This window comes from Macrobrachium nipponense, chromosome 20, assembly GCF_015104395.2.
Source record: "Macrobrachium nipponense isolate FS-2020 chromosome 20, ASM1510439v2, whole genome shotgun sequence".
Classification (NCBI taxonomy): Eukaryota; Metazoa; Arthropoda; class Malacostraca; order Decapoda; family Palaemonidae; genus Macrobrachium; species Macrobrachium nipponense.
Window position 1 is genome coordinate 31,020,331 of NC_061089.1, and position 19,592 is coordinate 31,039,922.

The window sequence follows — 19,592 nt, forward strand, 5'->3', positions numbered from 1 at the left end:
CAAATCAAAACCAAAAGTCAATCAGAATACTCAAGTTAGCACAAGAAGTTTCAAAATCCTAGGCGGAGGTCTGTAAACAGTTGTTTACCGACCGGCAACAGAGAAAAATCTGAATAGAAAATGGGAATGATTCCTGTTATCGGCCTCCCAGCGGCAGGAACTAACCACCTGGCCGCCCACTGCGTGTGCCGGGAGTTTTGAAATTCTGTCGGACGTCGGAGAATACAGCTATATATATATATGACAGGTAAGTTTCATGAACAAAAATAATTTGCAGATGAAATTATAAGTAGCGAAACTTCAGAATATTGAATTAACTCATACACAAAGACTTCATGCAGAAGACACTAAAACTGACAGTTCACTACAACACCTTATATTGTACACAAAGTATCTTAAATTTACAATCCTATATGCATTTTGTAAATCAATCTCCTCATTCTGATTACTAGTGTTTTGATATATTATCTCCATTGTTTTCAATACATAGCCTTTACTTGATTTTCAAAACAGATTTCCTGTAGAATTTTGTAAAAAAAATTTACCATATCATATACAGAACACAAAAATTTTTATAAGAATGTAGAATAATTTTAAGACCAAACATGTGTGAGAGAGAAAAACCATGAGACACTCTTTTAGGAAAAACAAATGGACGAAGAGATTTAACTGACATTTGGGAAATTACAGCCAAAAACTCCGACCTGCCTTATGTATTCTCATCTTTTGGATTTCATAATCAAATTTCACATAAAACTAAACTAACCACCCAATCATTTTGAACATGAGGCATCATAGCTTTTTACCCCTAACCCTCCCTGCACTGCCTTCTTGGGCTGGTTTGATTGTAGGCAGTCCCCAGTTATCGGCAGAATCGGTTAATGGCGATCCAGTTTTATGGAGCTTGTCTAGCGCCATAAAATCTACGATTTATGGTGCAACAGGCAGTTTCAGTTAGCGGTGCCATAAGGTGACAAGCCATAAAATCTGCGATTTATGGCGCAACAGGCAGAGTTTCGGTTATCGGTGCCATAAGGTGCAGATAATAGAGTTAAGGTGCCATAACATCCTAACAGAGGCGCCATTGACCAGTTATCGGCACCATTAACCAAAACTCTGCGCCACACTCGCCATAAATTGCTGCGTTTCGGTTAACGGTGGTTTTCGCTTATCAGCAACCCGCCAGGAACGGAACCCCTGCCAATAACCGGGGACTGTCTGTATACTTAACCTGCAATGGGTAGCAATATACTGGATTTATAACTACTCACCTATGTATAGCTGACTGTTTCTCACAATCATGCAACAAATTTTTTGTTTCAGGATTTTGATTAAGGAGTATTATCTGAAAATAGTACAATTTAAATTTTATCTTAGTACATACATCAATCCATAAAACTGCTTAATAATAATAATAATAATAATAATAATAATGGGCACAATTTTCAGTGTCGAAAATGATAACAATGATTGCAGGTCCACAATAATATCACATGTGAAGTATAAAGTCTTTAATAACAAGAGCTTTCGAACCTTGTACTAGGTTCATCTTCAGTCAAGTGAACATTATGAATTTAAAAATCTGTGGAAGTAAACTTCTGAACAGGACAATTATTCCACTATGATGAATGCAAATGAAGGAAGCGCTCAACAGCCCAACTAGGTAATTCCGTTGTTGTTGCGCGAATTCCTGTTTGCTATTCTGCTGGAACGTCTTGTGGGCTGTGATGATGCTGCATGGCGTTCCCCTGGCGGCACGGCTGTAACAATGCTGGACGTCACGTCCCCGGTGCTGTAATCTGTCTGAGGGAGGAGAGCAGAAGGGGCAGCATCAGGCGGAGGAAAAGCAGAGCTTGTCTTAAAATAAAAATTTTTAACAAAGTTTTTAAGAATGCAAAAATTGACTAATGGGTCTTCCCCAACGAACGACTTGTTACCGTAAAAAGCTTCTCCTAAGTTTATGGCGGCACCTTCCACTAGGAGAAGCTTTTTACGGTAACAAGTCGTTCGTTGGGGAAGACCCATTAGTCAATTTTTGCATTCTTAAAAACTTTGTTAAAAATTTTTATTTTAAGACAAGCTCTGTTTTTCCTCTGCCTGATGCTGCCCCCTCTTCTGCTCTCCTCCCTCAGACAGATTACAGCACGGGGGACGTGACGTCCAGCATTGTTACATCCGCGCTGCCAGGGGAACACCGTGCAGCATCATCACAGCCCACAAGACGTTCCAGCAGAATAGCAAACAGGAATTCGAGCAACAACAACGGAATTACTAGTTGGGCAGTTGAGTGCTTCCTTCATTTGCGTTCGTCATAGTGGAATAATTGTCCTGTTCAGAAGTTTACTTCGACGGATTTTTAAATTCATAATGTTCACTTGACTGAAGATGAACCTAGTACAAGGTTCGAAAGCTCTTATTATTAAAGACTTTATACTTCACATGTGATATTATTGTGGACCTGCAATCAATCAATAATATCATCATCTCACAAGTAGATAATTTACCCAACAAAATTATTTTAAAAAAAATGGCTATCTGGATCCTGTTTGAATTCCAGTTTCTCAATCTTCTGAATTAGTTTCTTTGTAGCAGTGGGTACCAGGTCCCAGGAGTTTTATACAAAAGGCGGAGTGTTCGAAGCAGCAGGTGACTGAAGCATTATTGTAGTTACACCAATGTAGGAATGGCAACATCCATTCTCTGGGGAAATTATTTAAACACTCATTGTCATGGGATCATTGCTAGCAACAGGGCTGTTCCTCATGAAGTACTGTCGCAGTCTTTCAATTCTTATACAAGTAGATCATAAAGTCATCTTTTTTTGTCTGCAGAGGTGGAGGGCTAAAAAGGTGCTGATGTTCTTCACACTTACCCTATTTTTCTTATATTCAGTGTTATGTAGCACCTGTATACCTTTAAGCTGTTCCATAGGGGGTTAAATGAACATTAAACAAACATTAAACATAGGAAAGGTTAGGCAGCCTTGAAGAGCATCATTGACACCCATGTAACCCCAACCAATGCAGACGAGAAGATGTCGACATGATTTACTATAAGGATCAGAAGACTGACCCAGTACCTCAGAAGAAACAGCCTCGTTGTAGCAGTGGGTGCCAGGTCCCAGGAGTTCTACTCAAAAGGCGGAGTGTTCGAAGTAGCAGGTGACTGAAGCGTTACTGTAGTTACACCAATGTAGGAATGGCAACATCCATTCTCTGGGGAAATTATTTAAACACTCATTGTCATGGGATCATTGCTAGCAACAGGGCTGTTCCTCATGAAGTACTGTAGCAGTCTTTCAATTCTTATACAAGTAGATCATAAAGTCATCTTTTTTTGTCTGCATAGGTGGAGGGCTAAAAAGGTGCTGATGTTCTTCACACTTACCCTATTTTTCTTATATTCAGTGTTATGTAGCACCTGTATACCTTTAAGCTGTTCCATAGGGGTTAAATGAACATTAAACAAAGGAAAGGTTAGGCAGCCTTGAAGAGCATCATTGACACCCATGTAACCCCAACCAATGCAGACGAGAAGATGTCGACATGATTTACTATAAGGATCAGAAGACTGACCCAGTACCTCAGGAGAAACAGCCTCGTTGGCTCCAAGTACCTCATGAAAAACAATCTCTTCGCCTGCAATGATCCCATGACAAGTAAAGGAGTAGTTTACCAAATATTGTGCCTAGAGAATGGATGCTGTCATTCCTACATTAGCACAACTATAACATGCCTCTCCGAAAGGATGGCCATCCACATGTATGAAAGGGCAGTTTACCAGCACTATGTGAAGGAACATGGCAGCGCCCTTCAACACTACAAATTGTAAGGACACAAAGATACTGGATGATGACATCGACCATCAGCCTCCTATATGTATATGGAACATGGCCCAGGAGATTCTCCTTTTCCAACTATCATCAGGAGAGATTCAAGGTGCACCCCTGGGACAACCTTTCATCTGCCCACTACTTTGAACAGTGTGCCCTTTGAGCTGGACTCCTGGTACCTGGTGCCAGCCAGACAGCACTTCTGGTGGTCTGCCAGACTCTCCTGGATGAATCATCCTGCTCCCAGCCAATAAGAAGAGCTCTCCCTGGACTAAACTGCCAATCACCAAACTCCTGAAAACTCTGGACACCCTTTTGCTGGCATAAATACAGTTCCCCTGGTTTCATTTGCCTTTTGTAAATGGTAGAAAGAACTACCAAAGCATTATGTAATACTCGAACTTTGGACATCTGCTATATAATTTACATACTACTATAAAGAAACTCATTTGGGAGATTGAGAAATTGCAATGAAAACTCAGTGACATCCAAACAGTTATTCATTTTAATGAATAAATAATTATACAGGTAGTCCCCGGTTATCGGTGAACTCAGTTAATGGTAATCTGGTCTTATGGCACTTGTCTTGCGACATAAAATCAGTGACTTATGACGCCATAATGGGACAATTTTTGGTTATCAAAGCCATATGGTGCCAATAATAGAGTTATGGTACCATAACGTACCTAACAGATGTGCCATTAACCAAAACTCCACGCCATAAGTAGCCAAGTTTTGGTTAATGGCAGTTTTTGCTCATCAGCACCCTGCCAATATCAGAGCCCCTGCCACTAACTGGGAACTACCTATTATTATTATTATTATTATGATTATTATTATTTATTTATGATTATTATTATATAATTATATTATTAATATTATTATTATTATTATTAAATTATATTATTATTAATATTTAATAATAAATAATAATAATAATAATAATAAGATAACTATTATTATTATTATATTAATTATTATTATTATTTAATTAATAATTAATAATAATAATAATAATAATAATAATAATAATAATAATAATAATTTCATGTAAATAAGCTCCAGAAATACCAAAAAATCATTAACAAATTAAATAAATTTGTAATAAGAAAAATAAAGTTTTCCAACATTTTGTTATTGCAATAGCACCATGAAGTCTCTAATTTCAATTTATTTACATGCTGTGCTTCAGTATTTCAAATTCTAATTAATGTACAACACTCTCATCTCCATCACTGATGGAATGTGGAATGAAATAACGCCAATGGTAGAATGATGCTTATTGCAGCATTTCTTCTGAACGGAATGTCAGGGCAAGTTGCTAACTGGTGACCCAGCAAGGTGGTACCACTTACAGTGTGTGCCTTGGGGGCCACAGTGTAGATGACACTTGAGGTTCTTTGCAATGGTTTCCTCTTGGCTCAAAAAAGCAAGATCTAAAGAGGTAATCTTAACAAAACTCCATATAGGTCATACTAGATTTTCTCAGGGTCATCTAATGTCAACCCCACATTCTGACCCAATGAAATGTAATGTCAGGTTCCCATGTCTGTCCAGCACTTAGTCGTTGAATGCCCAGGAATCAAAAGTGACGCATTTATTTTTGAGATCCAACAATGTCAAAAATGTAATGTAACTTAATCCTTGTTTTCAAGATTAGATGTAATTTAACATGAAAACTATAAGTCAACCAACCTTTGAGTTTGCAAGTCAACAAATAACTATTTCCTTACCTGAGTTTCAAGCAATGTATTTAAAAGCTTTTTGGTGGAAGACTTTGCTGATGCCAAATTTTTCATGTAGTTTGGATCTTTTTCTTGTAAAAAGTTCTTATATGTGTTAAACTGTGGTAACTGATTGGTACCATTAAGTCCTCTCTGCATTCCTATTCGTAATTCAAATAAGGAATCATATACAGCTGCAAAGACAAGATCTAACATATAAAACACATAAAACATGAGAAAGTTACAGAAATGTATTTTCTAAAATAAAGTTCCTACCATATTTAATTTATATACAATGATGTTTCAAAACTCATGGATTACAGAGGTGGCAGGCAGAGACAAATGGCCTGAGAGAGAGAGAGAGAGAAGAGAAGAGAGGGAAGGGAAGAGAGAGAGAGAGAGGAAGGGAGGAAAGAGAGAGAGACGGAGAGACCGAGAGAGAGAGAGAGAGAGAGAGAGAGAGAGAGAGAGAGAGAGAGAAAAAAAATTTTTTTTTACATATTTTGTATGCAAAAAGTTAAAACTACTGTAACTGGCTACACTTTGTTAGGCTAAAAGATAAGAAATACAAATTTTTATTTCTTGTAGTATTTCCTTCTGAGTTTGGCACCCATGCTTTTATTTTTGAAGACAAGATTACATAACTGTAAGAAGATCCTGTTGTTTAATTTTTTTTTAGTGCATTTTAATAAAAGCATGTTCAATTCATATACATTCAAGATTTGCTTTCCTACTAGAGACAAGCATTACATACCTAACTGTCTTTTCACACAGTGAGATTTCTTTAATTCTTCCTCTTCATCAACAGACTGAAACTTCTTAATGGTTATTCCAGAGTTTTTTTCTGGCCCTCCTGATCCCACATTGTTTGTTTTCAGTAACACTTCATCATCATCATCATCATCATCATCATCATCATCATCATCATCCTCTTCATCATCATCATCATCATCACCACTGGCTTCTCCACTCATTTCTTCAATATCCTCAGCAAATTTGCTAAAATCACCACTATAGCTGTGAAAGAAAATAACGATTCACAAAGCTACCTTAATTTTCCTCATAACTGTAAAAGAACTAAAATTCATACTGACAGATTTTAAGTCATATTGAAAACCAAACTGTTTCATAAAAACCTATAATTCATATCAGCCCACATCTACGGTCTCCATAAAGCTTGAACACTTCAGACCAGAATTAAATCCACGGACTTCACAAAGCTTGGAAACATCAGACCTCAATTAAAAGACAAGGAATATTGTCTGCTGGCTGGATAGCTGCGCAGCAGATACATATCCACACACCCTGGATTCCGGGCAGGAAGAACCCAATGCTTGTGTGTGTGGCTTGTTGACAAGCTGTGTAATAACAGACATCTAAATTTGTTTTTCTGTTGTGTAACCATACAAATAATTATTGAAGTTTTTTCATTTTCTATTTGGCTTGTGCTTGGCAAAATGGTGAACTGTAAGGAAATCATTAACTTTACCTGCACACAGGTAAACTGCAAAGGAATCAAGAAATCAGTAACTTTTACAATTACTAGACTTTCACCGCCAAATAATGAGGCTATCACCACTGTGTTTCATTTTCGATGGTATTTCAAAATGGCAAAGTCTTGTAGTCTTCAGGTATATAAATGATCACCTAGGGAAAGGATACAGACTTTAGAATTTGAGCAACACTAATGCTCAATAAAACTTTGGTTTATTCTAAAAATTCTAAACATTCAAACAAAATCACAATTTTTGGAAGTAAATTGTATTTTTCCTAACTATACAAACCTGAGGTCCTTTACATAAGGAATTACTATTCAGTGCCAGCTGGACCAGTTGTAAGATTTACTAACAAGGTAGTTCGGCCGTAATTGCTTGTCCGATAGTTGGGAGTCCCGCCCGACTGGAGGTAAACATATCACTTTGCTTTAGGCCCAGGAACAGAGTGAGGGGTGACATGAGGTGTGACTATATATGAAGGACCTCAGGTTTGTACAGTTAGGAAAAATACAATTTAATTCCAAAAATTGTGATTTGCTCCGACATGTAATACAAACCCTCGGTCCTTTACATAAGGAAGACTCACTTATTGGTGGGTGGAATCTGAGTCTTGTGAAGAGACTGGTGTTTGCCCAACCTGGATTCCCTCTCTGGTCATATGAGCAAAAAAAAAAAAAAAAAAAAAAAAAAAAAAAAAAAAAAAAAAAAAAAAAAAAAAAAGGGGGGGGGGGGGGTGGGGGGGGAGGGGGGGGGGGGGCGAGAACCTAGCCTCTGTCCAACTGATCAGAGTGTGCACTGCAAGATCAGTGCTCAGACCTCTGGACCAATTCATAAGAGGGAGGCAAGTGTACCTCTTAAGAATAGCAAGCAAGAACTAGGTCCTACGTAAGAGCCAAATATAAAGTATCGGGGTTTGTCTCTTACTGGTGTCCGCTTTCCCCCTTGCTAGGGAAGGGATGGATAAACGGTTCTATCCCTAATGAAAGGGATAGAATGGAGCTCGGTTACGTAGCTTACCTGCATCGTCATCCTATCCAGCGTCGTGACAACCGCTACCCTCTGCCCGCATGGAGAGGGAAGAAAAAGAGGAGGAAGAGAAGCGAGTAACACTCTCATTCACTCTCCATTCATGCGATATCACAAGGACGAGATGTTACCTTGTCCTGTAAAGGAGCTGGGTAAGCTACACAACTTGTTGAGCACCCACCACGGTCCCAAGGAAAAAGTGTCCAAGGACCTATGGGCAATATCCTGAAGGTAGAAGGAGGTGAAGGTGGTCTGGTTGGACCACACCCCCGCCTTCAGCACCTGTGCGACAGACAAGTTCTTGCGGAATGCAAGGGTTTGACCAATGCCTCTAACTTTGTAGGCTCTCGGATGAAAGGTACTGGTGTCAGCACTCCTCTCAGAGTTGTACACTTTCCAGATTACCTCACGAAGCCAGAAAGAAACAGTGTTCTTGGACACTTCTTTCTTGGTCACCCTGGTGCTAACGAAGAGGTGTCGACACTCAGGCCTGAGGTATCGAGTTTTCTTCAGATAGTGCCGTAACACCCTCACAGGACAAAGCAGCATCTCTTCTGTATCATTACCGGTGAAGTCTTCTAGGGAGAGGATTGTGAAGGACTCGAACCTAGCATCAGGGACCGAAGGGTTCTGAGTCTTCGCTACGAAATCTGGGACGAAATCGAGCATAACTGATCCCCATCCCCTCGAGTGTTTGACATCGAAATAAAGACCATAATGTTTTCCTACTCTCTCGCCGATGCCAGGGCCAGCAGAAAGACAGTCTTGACGGTCAGATCCCTGTCTGACGACTCCCAGAGAGGCTCGTAGGGTCTACGAGTCAAACTCCTTAAGACAAGAGTCACATCCCACCCTGGAGGTCTGAGTTCCTTGGGTGGGCAAGACCTCTCAAAGCTCCTCATTAGGAGAGATATTTTCATGGAGAAGGAAATATCAACTTATCACAGCTTAACCCTTAAAGGCAGAGCTGGTATTTCCAAAAGTGTCTCCCATATGCCAATGGCGTTCAGGAGTGAGCACCGAAGCGGAAAAATTTTTTTTATAAAAAAATCACAGCATGCTTAGTTTTCAAGAATAAGAGTTCATTTTTGGCTCTTTTTTTTGTCATTGCCTGAAGTTTAGTATGCAACCATCAGAAATGAAAAAATATCATTATCATATATAAATATTGGAATATATGACAGTGCAAAAAAAAAGTCACATATAATTGTATACAAATCGCGCTGGGAGCAAAACGGTTAAGCTAATTAATTTCTTTTCGTTGTATTGTACACTAAATTGCAATGATTTTGATATATAACAAATTGTAAAATGATCAAAGCAACACTGAGAAAATATTATCATAATATGATGCATGAATTCGTAACGCGCAGACGTAAGGAAAAAGTTTTTTTCATAAATTCACCATAAATCAAAATATTGTGCTAGAGACTTCCAATTTGTTGCCAAATGAAGGTAAATGATTGAATATTACTAGAATGTAAGAGTTTTAGCTTACAATTGCGTTTTTCTATTATTTCGGTTGAGTCAAAGTTGACCAAAGGTTGAAATTTTGACACTTATTGTTATTTATATGAAAGTATTTCAAAACTGATAAAAGCTGCAACCATGGGTTGTTTTAAGTTGTATTCTACATGAAATTGCGCACATTTTCATATATAAAACTTTATGTAATGGCTAATATAAAACGGTGCAAACATTACAACAAACACAACAAACTGACGAAAGCATTTCTGATTTTTTCAGCAGTTACGGAGCGGACGTAAGGAAAAGTTTTTTTTCAAAAATTCACTATAAATCGAAATATTGTGCTAAAGACTTCCAGTTTGTTGCAAAATGAAGGTAAATTATTGAGTATTACTAGAATGTAAGAGTTTTAGCTTACAATTGCAATTTTCGACCATTTCGGTCGAGTCAAAGTTGACCAAAGGTTGAAATTTTGGCACTTATTATTTATATGAAAGTATTTCAAAACTGATAAAGCTACAACCATGGGTTGTTATTTGTTGTATTTTACATGAAATTGTGCACATTTTCATATATAAAACTTTATGTAATGGCTAATATGAAACGGTGCAAACATTACGATAATCTGACGAAAGAATTTCTGATTTTTTTCGGCATGTAAGGAAAAAGTTTTTTTTCAAAAATTCACCATAAATCGAAATATTGTGATAGAGACTTCCAATTTGTTGCAAAATGAAGGTAAATGATTGAATATTTCTAGAATGTAAGAGTTTTAGCTTACAATTGCGTTTTTCAACCATTTCAGTTGAGTCAATTTTGACAAAAGGTTGAAATTTTGGCACTTATCGTCTTTTAAGTGAAAATATTTCAAAACTAATAAAAGCTACAACCATGGGTTGTTTTTAGTTGTATTCTACATGAAATTGCGCACATTTTCATATATAAAACTCTATGTAACGGCTAATATAAAACCGTGCAAAAATTACGACAAAGTGACAAAACAATTTCTGAGATGTGTCACTGATGCTTTTTAGTGCGAGAAGAAAGAAATTCGCGCATGCGCGCCTGGGTAACGCTTGTAAACAAAACAACACCTTGATCTGTGAACTCCCAGCATCCCTCAAGGCACGTGATTCAAAATTTTTTGCCAAGTAGGCCTATAACTATCTTTCCGCGAATATTTAATCACAATTTGTCGTAAATTGTATTTTCCTAACTTTACAAACCTGAGGTCCTTTAACATATGGAATGTAATCAGCGCCAGCTGGAACTGGTCGTAAGCTTCGAACAAGGTAGTTCGGTAGTTAACTGCTTGTCCAGTAGTCGGGTGTCCCGCCCGGCTATGAGGTGAAGCTTCACTTTGCTTTAGGCCCAGGAGCAGAGTGAGGGGTGGCATGAGGTGGGACTATGTGTAAAGGACCTCAGGTTTGTATAATTAGGAAAAATACAATTTTTGACAAATTGTGATTTGTTCTGATACATAATACAAACTCTCGGTCCTTTAACATATGAAAGACTCACTCACTTATTGGTGGGTGGAATCTGAGTCTTATGAACAGACTGGTGTTTGTCCGACTTTGGTTCCCTCCCTGGTCGTAAGAGCAGAAGGAGGGATCCTAGCCTCTGCCCAGTTGATCGGGGTGTGCACCGCAGGATCAGTGACCAGACCTCTGGACGAAATTCATAAGAGGGAGGCAAGCGTGGCTCTTGTGAATAGCAAGGAAGAACTAGTTCCTACTTCCAGAGCCAAATATAAGGTCATGGGTTTGTCTCTTCTTGGCATCCATTCCCTCCCTTGTTAGGGGAGTGGTGGAAAATGCTCCTATCCCTACTAAAAGGGATAGGACGGAACTCAGTCGTATAGCTTACCTACACCGGCCTCCTGTCCAGCGTAGTGACGACCGCAGCCCTCTGACCACAGGTAGAGGAGAGAAAGGAGGAGGAAGAGAAGCCAGTCACACTCTCATTCGCTCGCCCATTCATGCAGTCACACAAGGATGCGATGCTGTTCTGTCCGCTTGGAAGCTGGGTAAGCTACACAACTTGTTGAGCAGCCACCACGGGTCCCAAGGAAAAGGTGTCCAAGGACCTGTGAGCGATATCCGAAGGTAAAAGGACATGAAAGTGGTCTGGTTGGCCCAAACCCCTGCCTTCAACACCTGTGCCACGAAGTTCTTGAGAAACGCAAGGGTTGGACAAATACCCCTGACTTCGTGGGCTCTCGGACGAAGGGTACGGGTGTCGTCACTACCATCCGCGTCGTACGCCCTCCTGATTACCTCATGCAGCCAGAAAGAAAGTGTTCTTGGATACCTCTTGGTAACCCCGGTGCTAACGAAGAGGCGTCGACACTCAGGCCTGAGGTGCCGAGTTCTCTTCAGATAGCGCCATAGCGCCCCTTGAGGGTCAGATCCCTGTCTGATGACTCCCGGAGTGGCTCAAAGGGTTTTCGAGTTAAACTCCTAAGGACGAGAGTCACGTCCCACCCTGGGGGCCTAAGTTCCCTGGGTGGGCAAGACCTCTTGAAGCTCTTCATCAGGAGGGAGATCTCCATGGAAGTGGAGATGTCCACCCCCTTCAGCTTAAGGACTAGGGCCAGGGCAGCTCTATATCCTTTCACTGCGGAGACAGAGAGGAGCTTCTCTCGGCAAAGGAAGATGAGGAAATCTGCTACCTGCTGAAGAGTGGCTCTGAGAGGAGACCCCGTCCACGACACCAACCACAGAAGACGGACCACTTTCCCTGGTATACAGCTGCAGAGGACTGCCTGAGGTGCCCAGCCATCTCTGTTGCTGCTCGACGAGAAAAGCCTCTCACTGGCAAGAGATGGTGGATAACAGCAGCCGTGAAGACACAGGGACCGAACCGACCAGTGGTACTGTTCCATGTGTGGCTGGCACAGGAGGTTGTGCCAAGGGGAATCTCTCCCGGTGCTTCAGTGAGCAGAGCCAGAAGGTCCGGATACCAAACAGCCTGAGGACATTTGGGCCCCACCAGAATCATCTGAAGATTAGCGGTGACCAGCACCCTGCTGATCACCTTGTGAATCAGACAGAACGGGGGACCCCCGTGGGATGTTGAAGAGCATTCTCTGCAGCTGCCCATGGGTCCGGCACAACTGAGTAGAAAACCTCGAGTTTCCTGTTGTGCTGGGTAGCGAACAGATCCATGACTGGACACCCTCAAAGGTTGAAGAGCCTTTCCGCCACGTCTGGGTGAAGGAACCATTCGGTTCCTATCACCTAATTCCGACGGCTGAGCTTGTCTGCCACTACATTCCTCTTGCTTGGAATGTATCGGGCTGACAGCTCTACTGAGTGAGCTACGGCCCATTCATGCACCTGCAACGTCAACTGGTGCAATGGGAGGGACACTAGGGCCCCGTTTGTTGACGTATGCCACTACCATGGTGTTGTCGCTCATCAACACCATTGAGTGTCCCATCACTCGTTCCTGGAACTCTTGGAGAGCGAATAATGCTGGCTTGAGCTCCACAACGTTGCTGTGAAGGTGCTTGTCGCAAAGATCCCACACACCTGCAGCCAGCAACTCCTCCAGGTGTGCGCCCAATCCCTCGGTCGACGCGTCTGAGAACAGAAGCATCTCCGGGAGGGGGGGGGTGCGAAGAGGAACCCCTCTTACGAGGTTCCTGTCGTCCAGCCACCAGGCTAGGTCCTGCCTCACCTCCTCCGTGAGAGACACGGGGAAGTTCGGCGGGTCTCTTGCCTGTGACCAACTCTCCTTTAGTCTCCACTGAAGAGACCGCAGGTGAAGACGCCCGTGAGGGACTATCTTCTCGAGAGATGACAGGTAGCCAATTATGACCTGCCACTGCTGAGCTGGCTGCTCCTGTAGAGACAGGAAACGTCCAACTGCCTCCCTGAACCTGCTGATCCTCGAGTCTGCGGGGAAGACTCGCCCTGTTACCGGATCGATCAGCATGCCCAGGTACTTCATCCTCGGCTTGGGATCGAGATCTGACTTCTCGAAGTTCACCACGATCCCCAGCGGGAGCTTGCCAGGACCAGCCAATCGTTGAGATACCTCAGAAGATGTATCCCAACCGAATGGGCCCAAGCAGACTCCAGAGTGAACACTCTCGTGAACACCTGTGAGGCGGTTGAGAGACCGAAACAAAGTGCCCTGAATTGGTACACTGTCCCATCGAGGATGAAGCGGAGGTACTTCCTGGAGGACTGGTGGATGGGTATCTGGAAATACGCGTCCTTCAGATCCACAGAAAGCATGAAGTCGTTCTCCCTGATGGAATCGAGCACTGAACGCGCCGTTTCCATCGTGAACCGAGTCTGGCGAATGAATCGGTTCAAGGGAGAGAGATCTATCACTGGGCGCCAGCCCCCAGAGGACTTCTCCACCAGGAAAAGTCGGCTGTAGAAGCCCGGCGACTGATCCCATACGATCTCCACAGCTCCTTTGCTCAGCATGGCTTCCACTTCTTGCCGAAGCACTACGTCCCTCGCAGAACCGGGAACGTATGTCTGTAGATGGACCGGGTTGGAGGTGAGGGGTGGCCGCGACTCGAAGGGTAGTAGATATCCCTCCTAAAGGACATCCACTATCCAGGTCTCGGCTCCGTAGCACTGCCAAGTTGCCCAACGGCTCACCAGGCAACCCCCCCACTTCCGGCAGCAGGTGAGGGGGAACACCGTCCCTAGCGTTTCCCCTCTTCGACTTCTTCTTCCTGGCTCCTCCTCAGGAGGAGGGCTGGTTACGGTCACTCCTTACAGAAGAGGTCGAAGGTTGAGTCTTTCCTCTTGGCTTCAATGAGGCTGTCGTCTTAGCCGCAGAGGAAGCGCTAGCCAAGCTCTTAGGCTTAGCAGCAGTGGCTCGAGGCTGCCCAGCCGCCTTCGAGACTGCCTGGTGGACTAGGCGGTCACTGTCATCAGTGCGCCGCTGTTCCACCGCAGTGTCCACCATCTCTCTGGGGAAGAGAGAGGAGGAACTCAGCACCAGTCCGTTCCTCAGTCCCAAAGCCCCATCACGCCCTGCCGACCTGGTCACTCGAGCGAGGACTGCATCCCTACATCTCAGAACCAGGTTGGCCGTCTGGTGGACCAGGTAGGAAATAGCCCTACCTCCAGAGGCTCGGAGGGCGGGAGCACCGATCCTTCCCCGAGGTCACTGTGCTGACGAATCAGCACTATGACCTCTGCGAAAGACCTCTGGATCTCGGGAGTGACTGCGTCCTGGGGAGATGGACCATCAAGTCCATCCAAGGAGAACGCCTCCCGAGACCCTCCTCCTTCCACAGGAGGAACCACAACAGACCCCTCTTGGTCCCCTCCAACCACTTGGCCGTACGATCTGGTCGGCCCCAAGGCCGTGCCAGGTTCATAGGCCCTCGTGGAGGGACCACGAGAAGCGCACTCCTCGAGGTCGCACCTAATCGCCTCGCTCCTCCCGGTGTAGCCCAAGGAGGTTGAAGGGATAGGAGAGGCAGACCTGACACTCCCCCCCCTGACCACCGGCAGAACCGGTGTGCTGGGGGGGCTGCAGGCAATCGCCAATCCGCGGTGACAATTGAGCTGCAGGCCTAGTCGCGCGGCTCCCCTGGGGAGAACCGCTGGACCAAAAACCGCAGCGACAGTCCCGAGCGTGAGGAGAACTGCTGCAAGTTCCCCTATCCGCCCGGTCCCGGTGGGAGCAGCGGTCAGGGGACCGGCAGAGTCCACTGTCGCGGTGGGAGCGAGGCCACAGTTGATCGAGACTGCCCAGAAGTCTTCGAAACTGCCAGGTGTACTAGGTGGTCACTGTCCTCAGTTCTCCGCTTTTCCACCACAGCGTCCACCATCTCTCTGGGGAAGAGAGAGGAGGAACCCAGCAATGGTCCCATTGCATAGACCCAATGTCACCTCTTGACTGGCCGCTCTGGTTACATGAGTCAGGACTGCGACCCGCCTCCTCAAAACCAGGTTGGCCCACAGGTTAGCCGTCTGGTGGGCGAGGTAGGAGATGGTCCTACCTCTAGACTGGCAGTCTCCCAAATGCTGAGTCCTCCTCAGGAACGACAGCTCCCAAGGAGGCTGCGACTCTGGATACTGTGAGGGACCACAGATCCAGCCAGGAGATGGCCTGGAAAGCTGCCATGGCAGTGGATTCCAGGGCTGATGTCTCTTGCTGCAAGAACCACAGGTTCTCAGACAGCAGGTGATGAAGAGGCACTCCGGGAGTTAGACGAGCTTGCTCCGGGTCAACCTGCTTGGTCGGCAATGGGTATACCGAAGGCATGTAGAAGCGCCACTGACAAGGCTGAGGAGGGGGAAGCAACTTGTCCAACCTGCTGGACCTGAGTGAGTCCTCCTGTCTGGAGACAAGGGCATTCACTTGGACCAACACACCGTCAGCCAAGGAAGACCAGGGTAGTCCCAACGTCGCTCTGGGTTCCTTCTTAGGACCCCAGAACAACTCTAACCTCGATGGAGGGTCAGAGGGAGCAACCACCGATCCGTCCTCGAGGTCATTGTGTTGACAAATCAGCGCAATGACCTCTGCAAAGAACCTCTGTATCTAGGGGGTGATCGTGTCCTGAGGAGATGGACCGTCAGACCCATCCAGGGCGATCACTCCCTGAGACGCTCTTCCTTCAGGAGGGAGAACCTTGCCAGACCCTTTGTGGTCTCCTCCAACCACTTGAGTGTACGATCAGTTTGGTCCTAGGACCAAACCAGGATCGTAGGCTCTCGTGGCCGGACCTTAAGGAGCGCACTCATCACGATCACTCCTGTTCGCCTCGCGCCTCCCAGTGTAGCCCAAGGAGGTTGAAGGGACAGGTAAGGAAGATCTGACGCTCCTACCCTGCCTACCAGCAGAGCCGGCAGGCTGGGAGGACTGCAGCCGATCGCCAACCAGCGGTGGCGATCGAGCTGCAGGTCTGGACCAGCGGTCTCTGTGTGGAGAAACACTCGACCGAGGACGGTAGCATTGGTCTCATGCGTCAGGGGAGGGGAGCTGTTACCAACCGTGCGAGCCGTCCAGTCCCGGTAGGAGCGACAGTCGGGTGACTGGTAGCATCTGCTAACGTGGTGAGAGCAAGCACCGTCCTCACGATGCGCCACGGTTCCAGACACAGCCGAGGCTAGTCCTGGTGACCAGGGGGACCTCTTCCCAGCCTCGACACATGAACGGTCAGGTGGGACTGTCACGTCAACCCTGGGAACCAGACAATCGCTGCGCAAGCGATCACCGGTCTGGCGAGAGTCACCTGAGCAACTCTTACCACCCTTCTTCTCCGTGCCTGGATCCTGACGGTGAGCGAACTAGGTCGTCTGGCTCCTGGCTGCACAATCACCAGTAGGTGACCGTACAATTGGTGACACTCGCGACCTCGGGAACCGGGAGCAGTGGCTGGTACCTCCACGGTTCCCGTCTTCTTCTTCCCTGAGGAAGGAGAGACGGACCCTGTTCACGGAGGAACGGGAGGACCAGCGGAAGACCCACCTGTCCCGCCGGAGCGAGACAGACCCTTGCGAGACTTCGTGGAGGGGGAGGGGGGGCACCTTCTTCTTCCTTGGCTGGGGGGAAGAGGCGGCAGAAGATGACGACGAATATGAAGATGAAGAAGACGACAACACCTTCCTCTTCTTCTTGGACTTCTTGTTCACCAACTTCCTCAGGACAGCAGACAGGTCTCCCATCCAGGCTGGAGCTGGGGTGGTTGTGGTGGCAACGGGGGCCGACTCCACCTGGCCGGAAAGACCTGCGGGAGCGACAGCACTTCCACGGGCAGGAACAGGGACAGCAGGTATGGCGACGGCAACAGGAAGGTGATCCAAGGGCGAGCTCTTCAAACACTCGAAGTCAGGGGAAGGAGCGAGGACAGCAAAACCAGGTGGTGGCGGCACCAGCTCCCTCCGGGTCACATACGGCAACAGAGCTTGTACCGCAGCCGAGTGGTCCATAAGGCGTTCAAAGTACGTGTCTTTGGTCACAGTTTGATTCCTTGGCAGTATGATAAGTTTTCCTATGCCAAAGAAGGAAAAACAACACCAAACCATCAGATATTGGGGGTGTTTTATGGAGTGCTGCATGAACTTGGGTCATATGGGTCACTGCCAGCCTTCCTTTAAACTTTCCACAAACTGTTGCTTGTCACTGTGAACAAGGCTTCATCTGTCCAGAGAACATGTTTCTTCATTTCCTCCTCCTACTCAATCTGTCTCTTTGCATCTCCTATTGGTTTTTGCAGGTATGGGTAGGCTGTACCAACACACATTAAGCTCCTCCTACTTCTTTTTCAGGCTATCGTGGACATTCTTGGCTATGACGTCACAGTCTCCTCATCAGTTGATGCACAGTCATGGTTGAGGTCCCACAGGTTTTTTCACGATTTTCTTCGTTTTCTCTGATGATTTTTTTTCATTTTATTTGCATATTTACTGTTAGGATAGTGATACCTCTTCTGAGAAATATGTTCCATCTGAGGAAGAGTATGAGAGTGGTGACGAGCTTTAAAGTGATTAAATAAGTGATAATGACATGGATGAATGAGAGGTGGAAGTTTATATATGTTACCAACATATTTGAGGAACATTGTCCAACAATGTTGCCAGACTTTCATGACGTTTTTTCAGGGATAAATCGAGCGCTCGGGGATGCACTTTTCCTTATGCCTGGGAAAGCATATATTTTATTTTATGATAATATGATGAAAATGCTTTGTTCATGAACTAATGAGAGAGCTGCATTATTTTTTTCAAGAAAATCCCCAGAAAAAAAGGGAAAATTCATGGGTTGATATGGCAAGCAGTAAAAGTAAATGTTATACTTATGTATAGTATGTATGTATGTTCATTATGCTCTCTATATTGATGGAAATAAATGTGAAGTCATACATACATACATACACACACACACACACACACACACACACACACACACATATATATATATATATATATATATATATATATATATATATATTTATTTATTGTATATTATATATATCATATATATATCTATAATATATATATAGTATATATATATATATATATATATATATATATATATATATATATATTATAATTATATATATATATTATATATATATATATATATATATATATGATATATATAGTATATATAATATATATATATATATATATATATATTATATATATATATATATATATATATATATATATATATATATATATATATATATATATATATATATAGATATATATATATATATATATATTATATATATATATATATATATATATATATATATATATATATATATATATATATATATATATATATATATATATGTGTGTGTGTGTGTGTGTGTACATATATATATGCACATGTGTGTATTTATAACTTCACATTCATTTCCATCAATATATAAAGTAGAATAGATGCTAGTAAACCCTTTTCTTTCAGGGTTAAACAAACTCTAGGTTAAGTTGGGAAAATGTGGGATGCAGCATCTCGCCGATTATGCATCATGCGGTACCGAAGGGGTTAAGGGTGAGGAGTGGGGAATGTCTGGTAGCCTGCTTGCAAAATTTGAGGGTGAAGCTAACACATATTGTACTGACATTCTCCAACACTTTATTCCTGTTTGAGGATATGGGCTGTAATTCTTGGATTCCTATCCACCTCTCTATTTATGAGCCTCTATAGCTTAATTTATTTTCCATGGACAATGGCCATGAGGAGTGTGGGTGGGTATTTTCCTGGAACCCCCACCTTTGAACTTACGAACCCAAATCTGAAACATATGATATTCACCCCCAACAATGTCTGCAATATCCTTATTAGTGACTTTAACCTTATTTAAGGGAATTATCTGAGGTATCTTCTCTTGGGATGGCAAGTTATTTCTGCCCATTGCAAAAACAACACAAGAAATGGGAATAAAAAACACAGGAAATGCACATGCACAGCAGGACGAGACAATATTCTGAGGTTATCGTGTCACCCACTCAGATGAATATCAGATAGGTCGCCATGTCGTTTAAAGGCAGAGAGGGGTTGCCAGATGTCACATGGAATGAATACAGGCTGTCCCTGGTTATCAGC

At 43.8% G+C, this 19,592-nt stretch overlaps 1 protein-coding gene across 1 annotated transcript in view; it reads right to left on the bottom strand.

Annotated features, from left to right (window-relative positions):
• Window positions 1–19,592, bottom strand: part of LOC135224437 (protein AATF-like) — a 109,815-nt gene that overhangs the window by 27,354 nt on the left and 62,869 nt on the right. The window contains exons 3-5 of the mRNA XM_064263428.1: window positions 6,311–6,573; window positions 5,566–5,750; window positions 1,272–1,345 (exon numbers count right to left, since the gene is read on the bottom strand). Of these exons, the coding sequence (XP_064119498.1) occupies window positions 1,272–1,345; window positions 5,566–5,750; window positions 6,311–6,573 (522 nt within the window). The remainder of the gene's footprint in view (window positions 1–1,271; window positions 1,346–5,565; window positions 5,751–6,310; window positions 6,574–19,592) is intronic.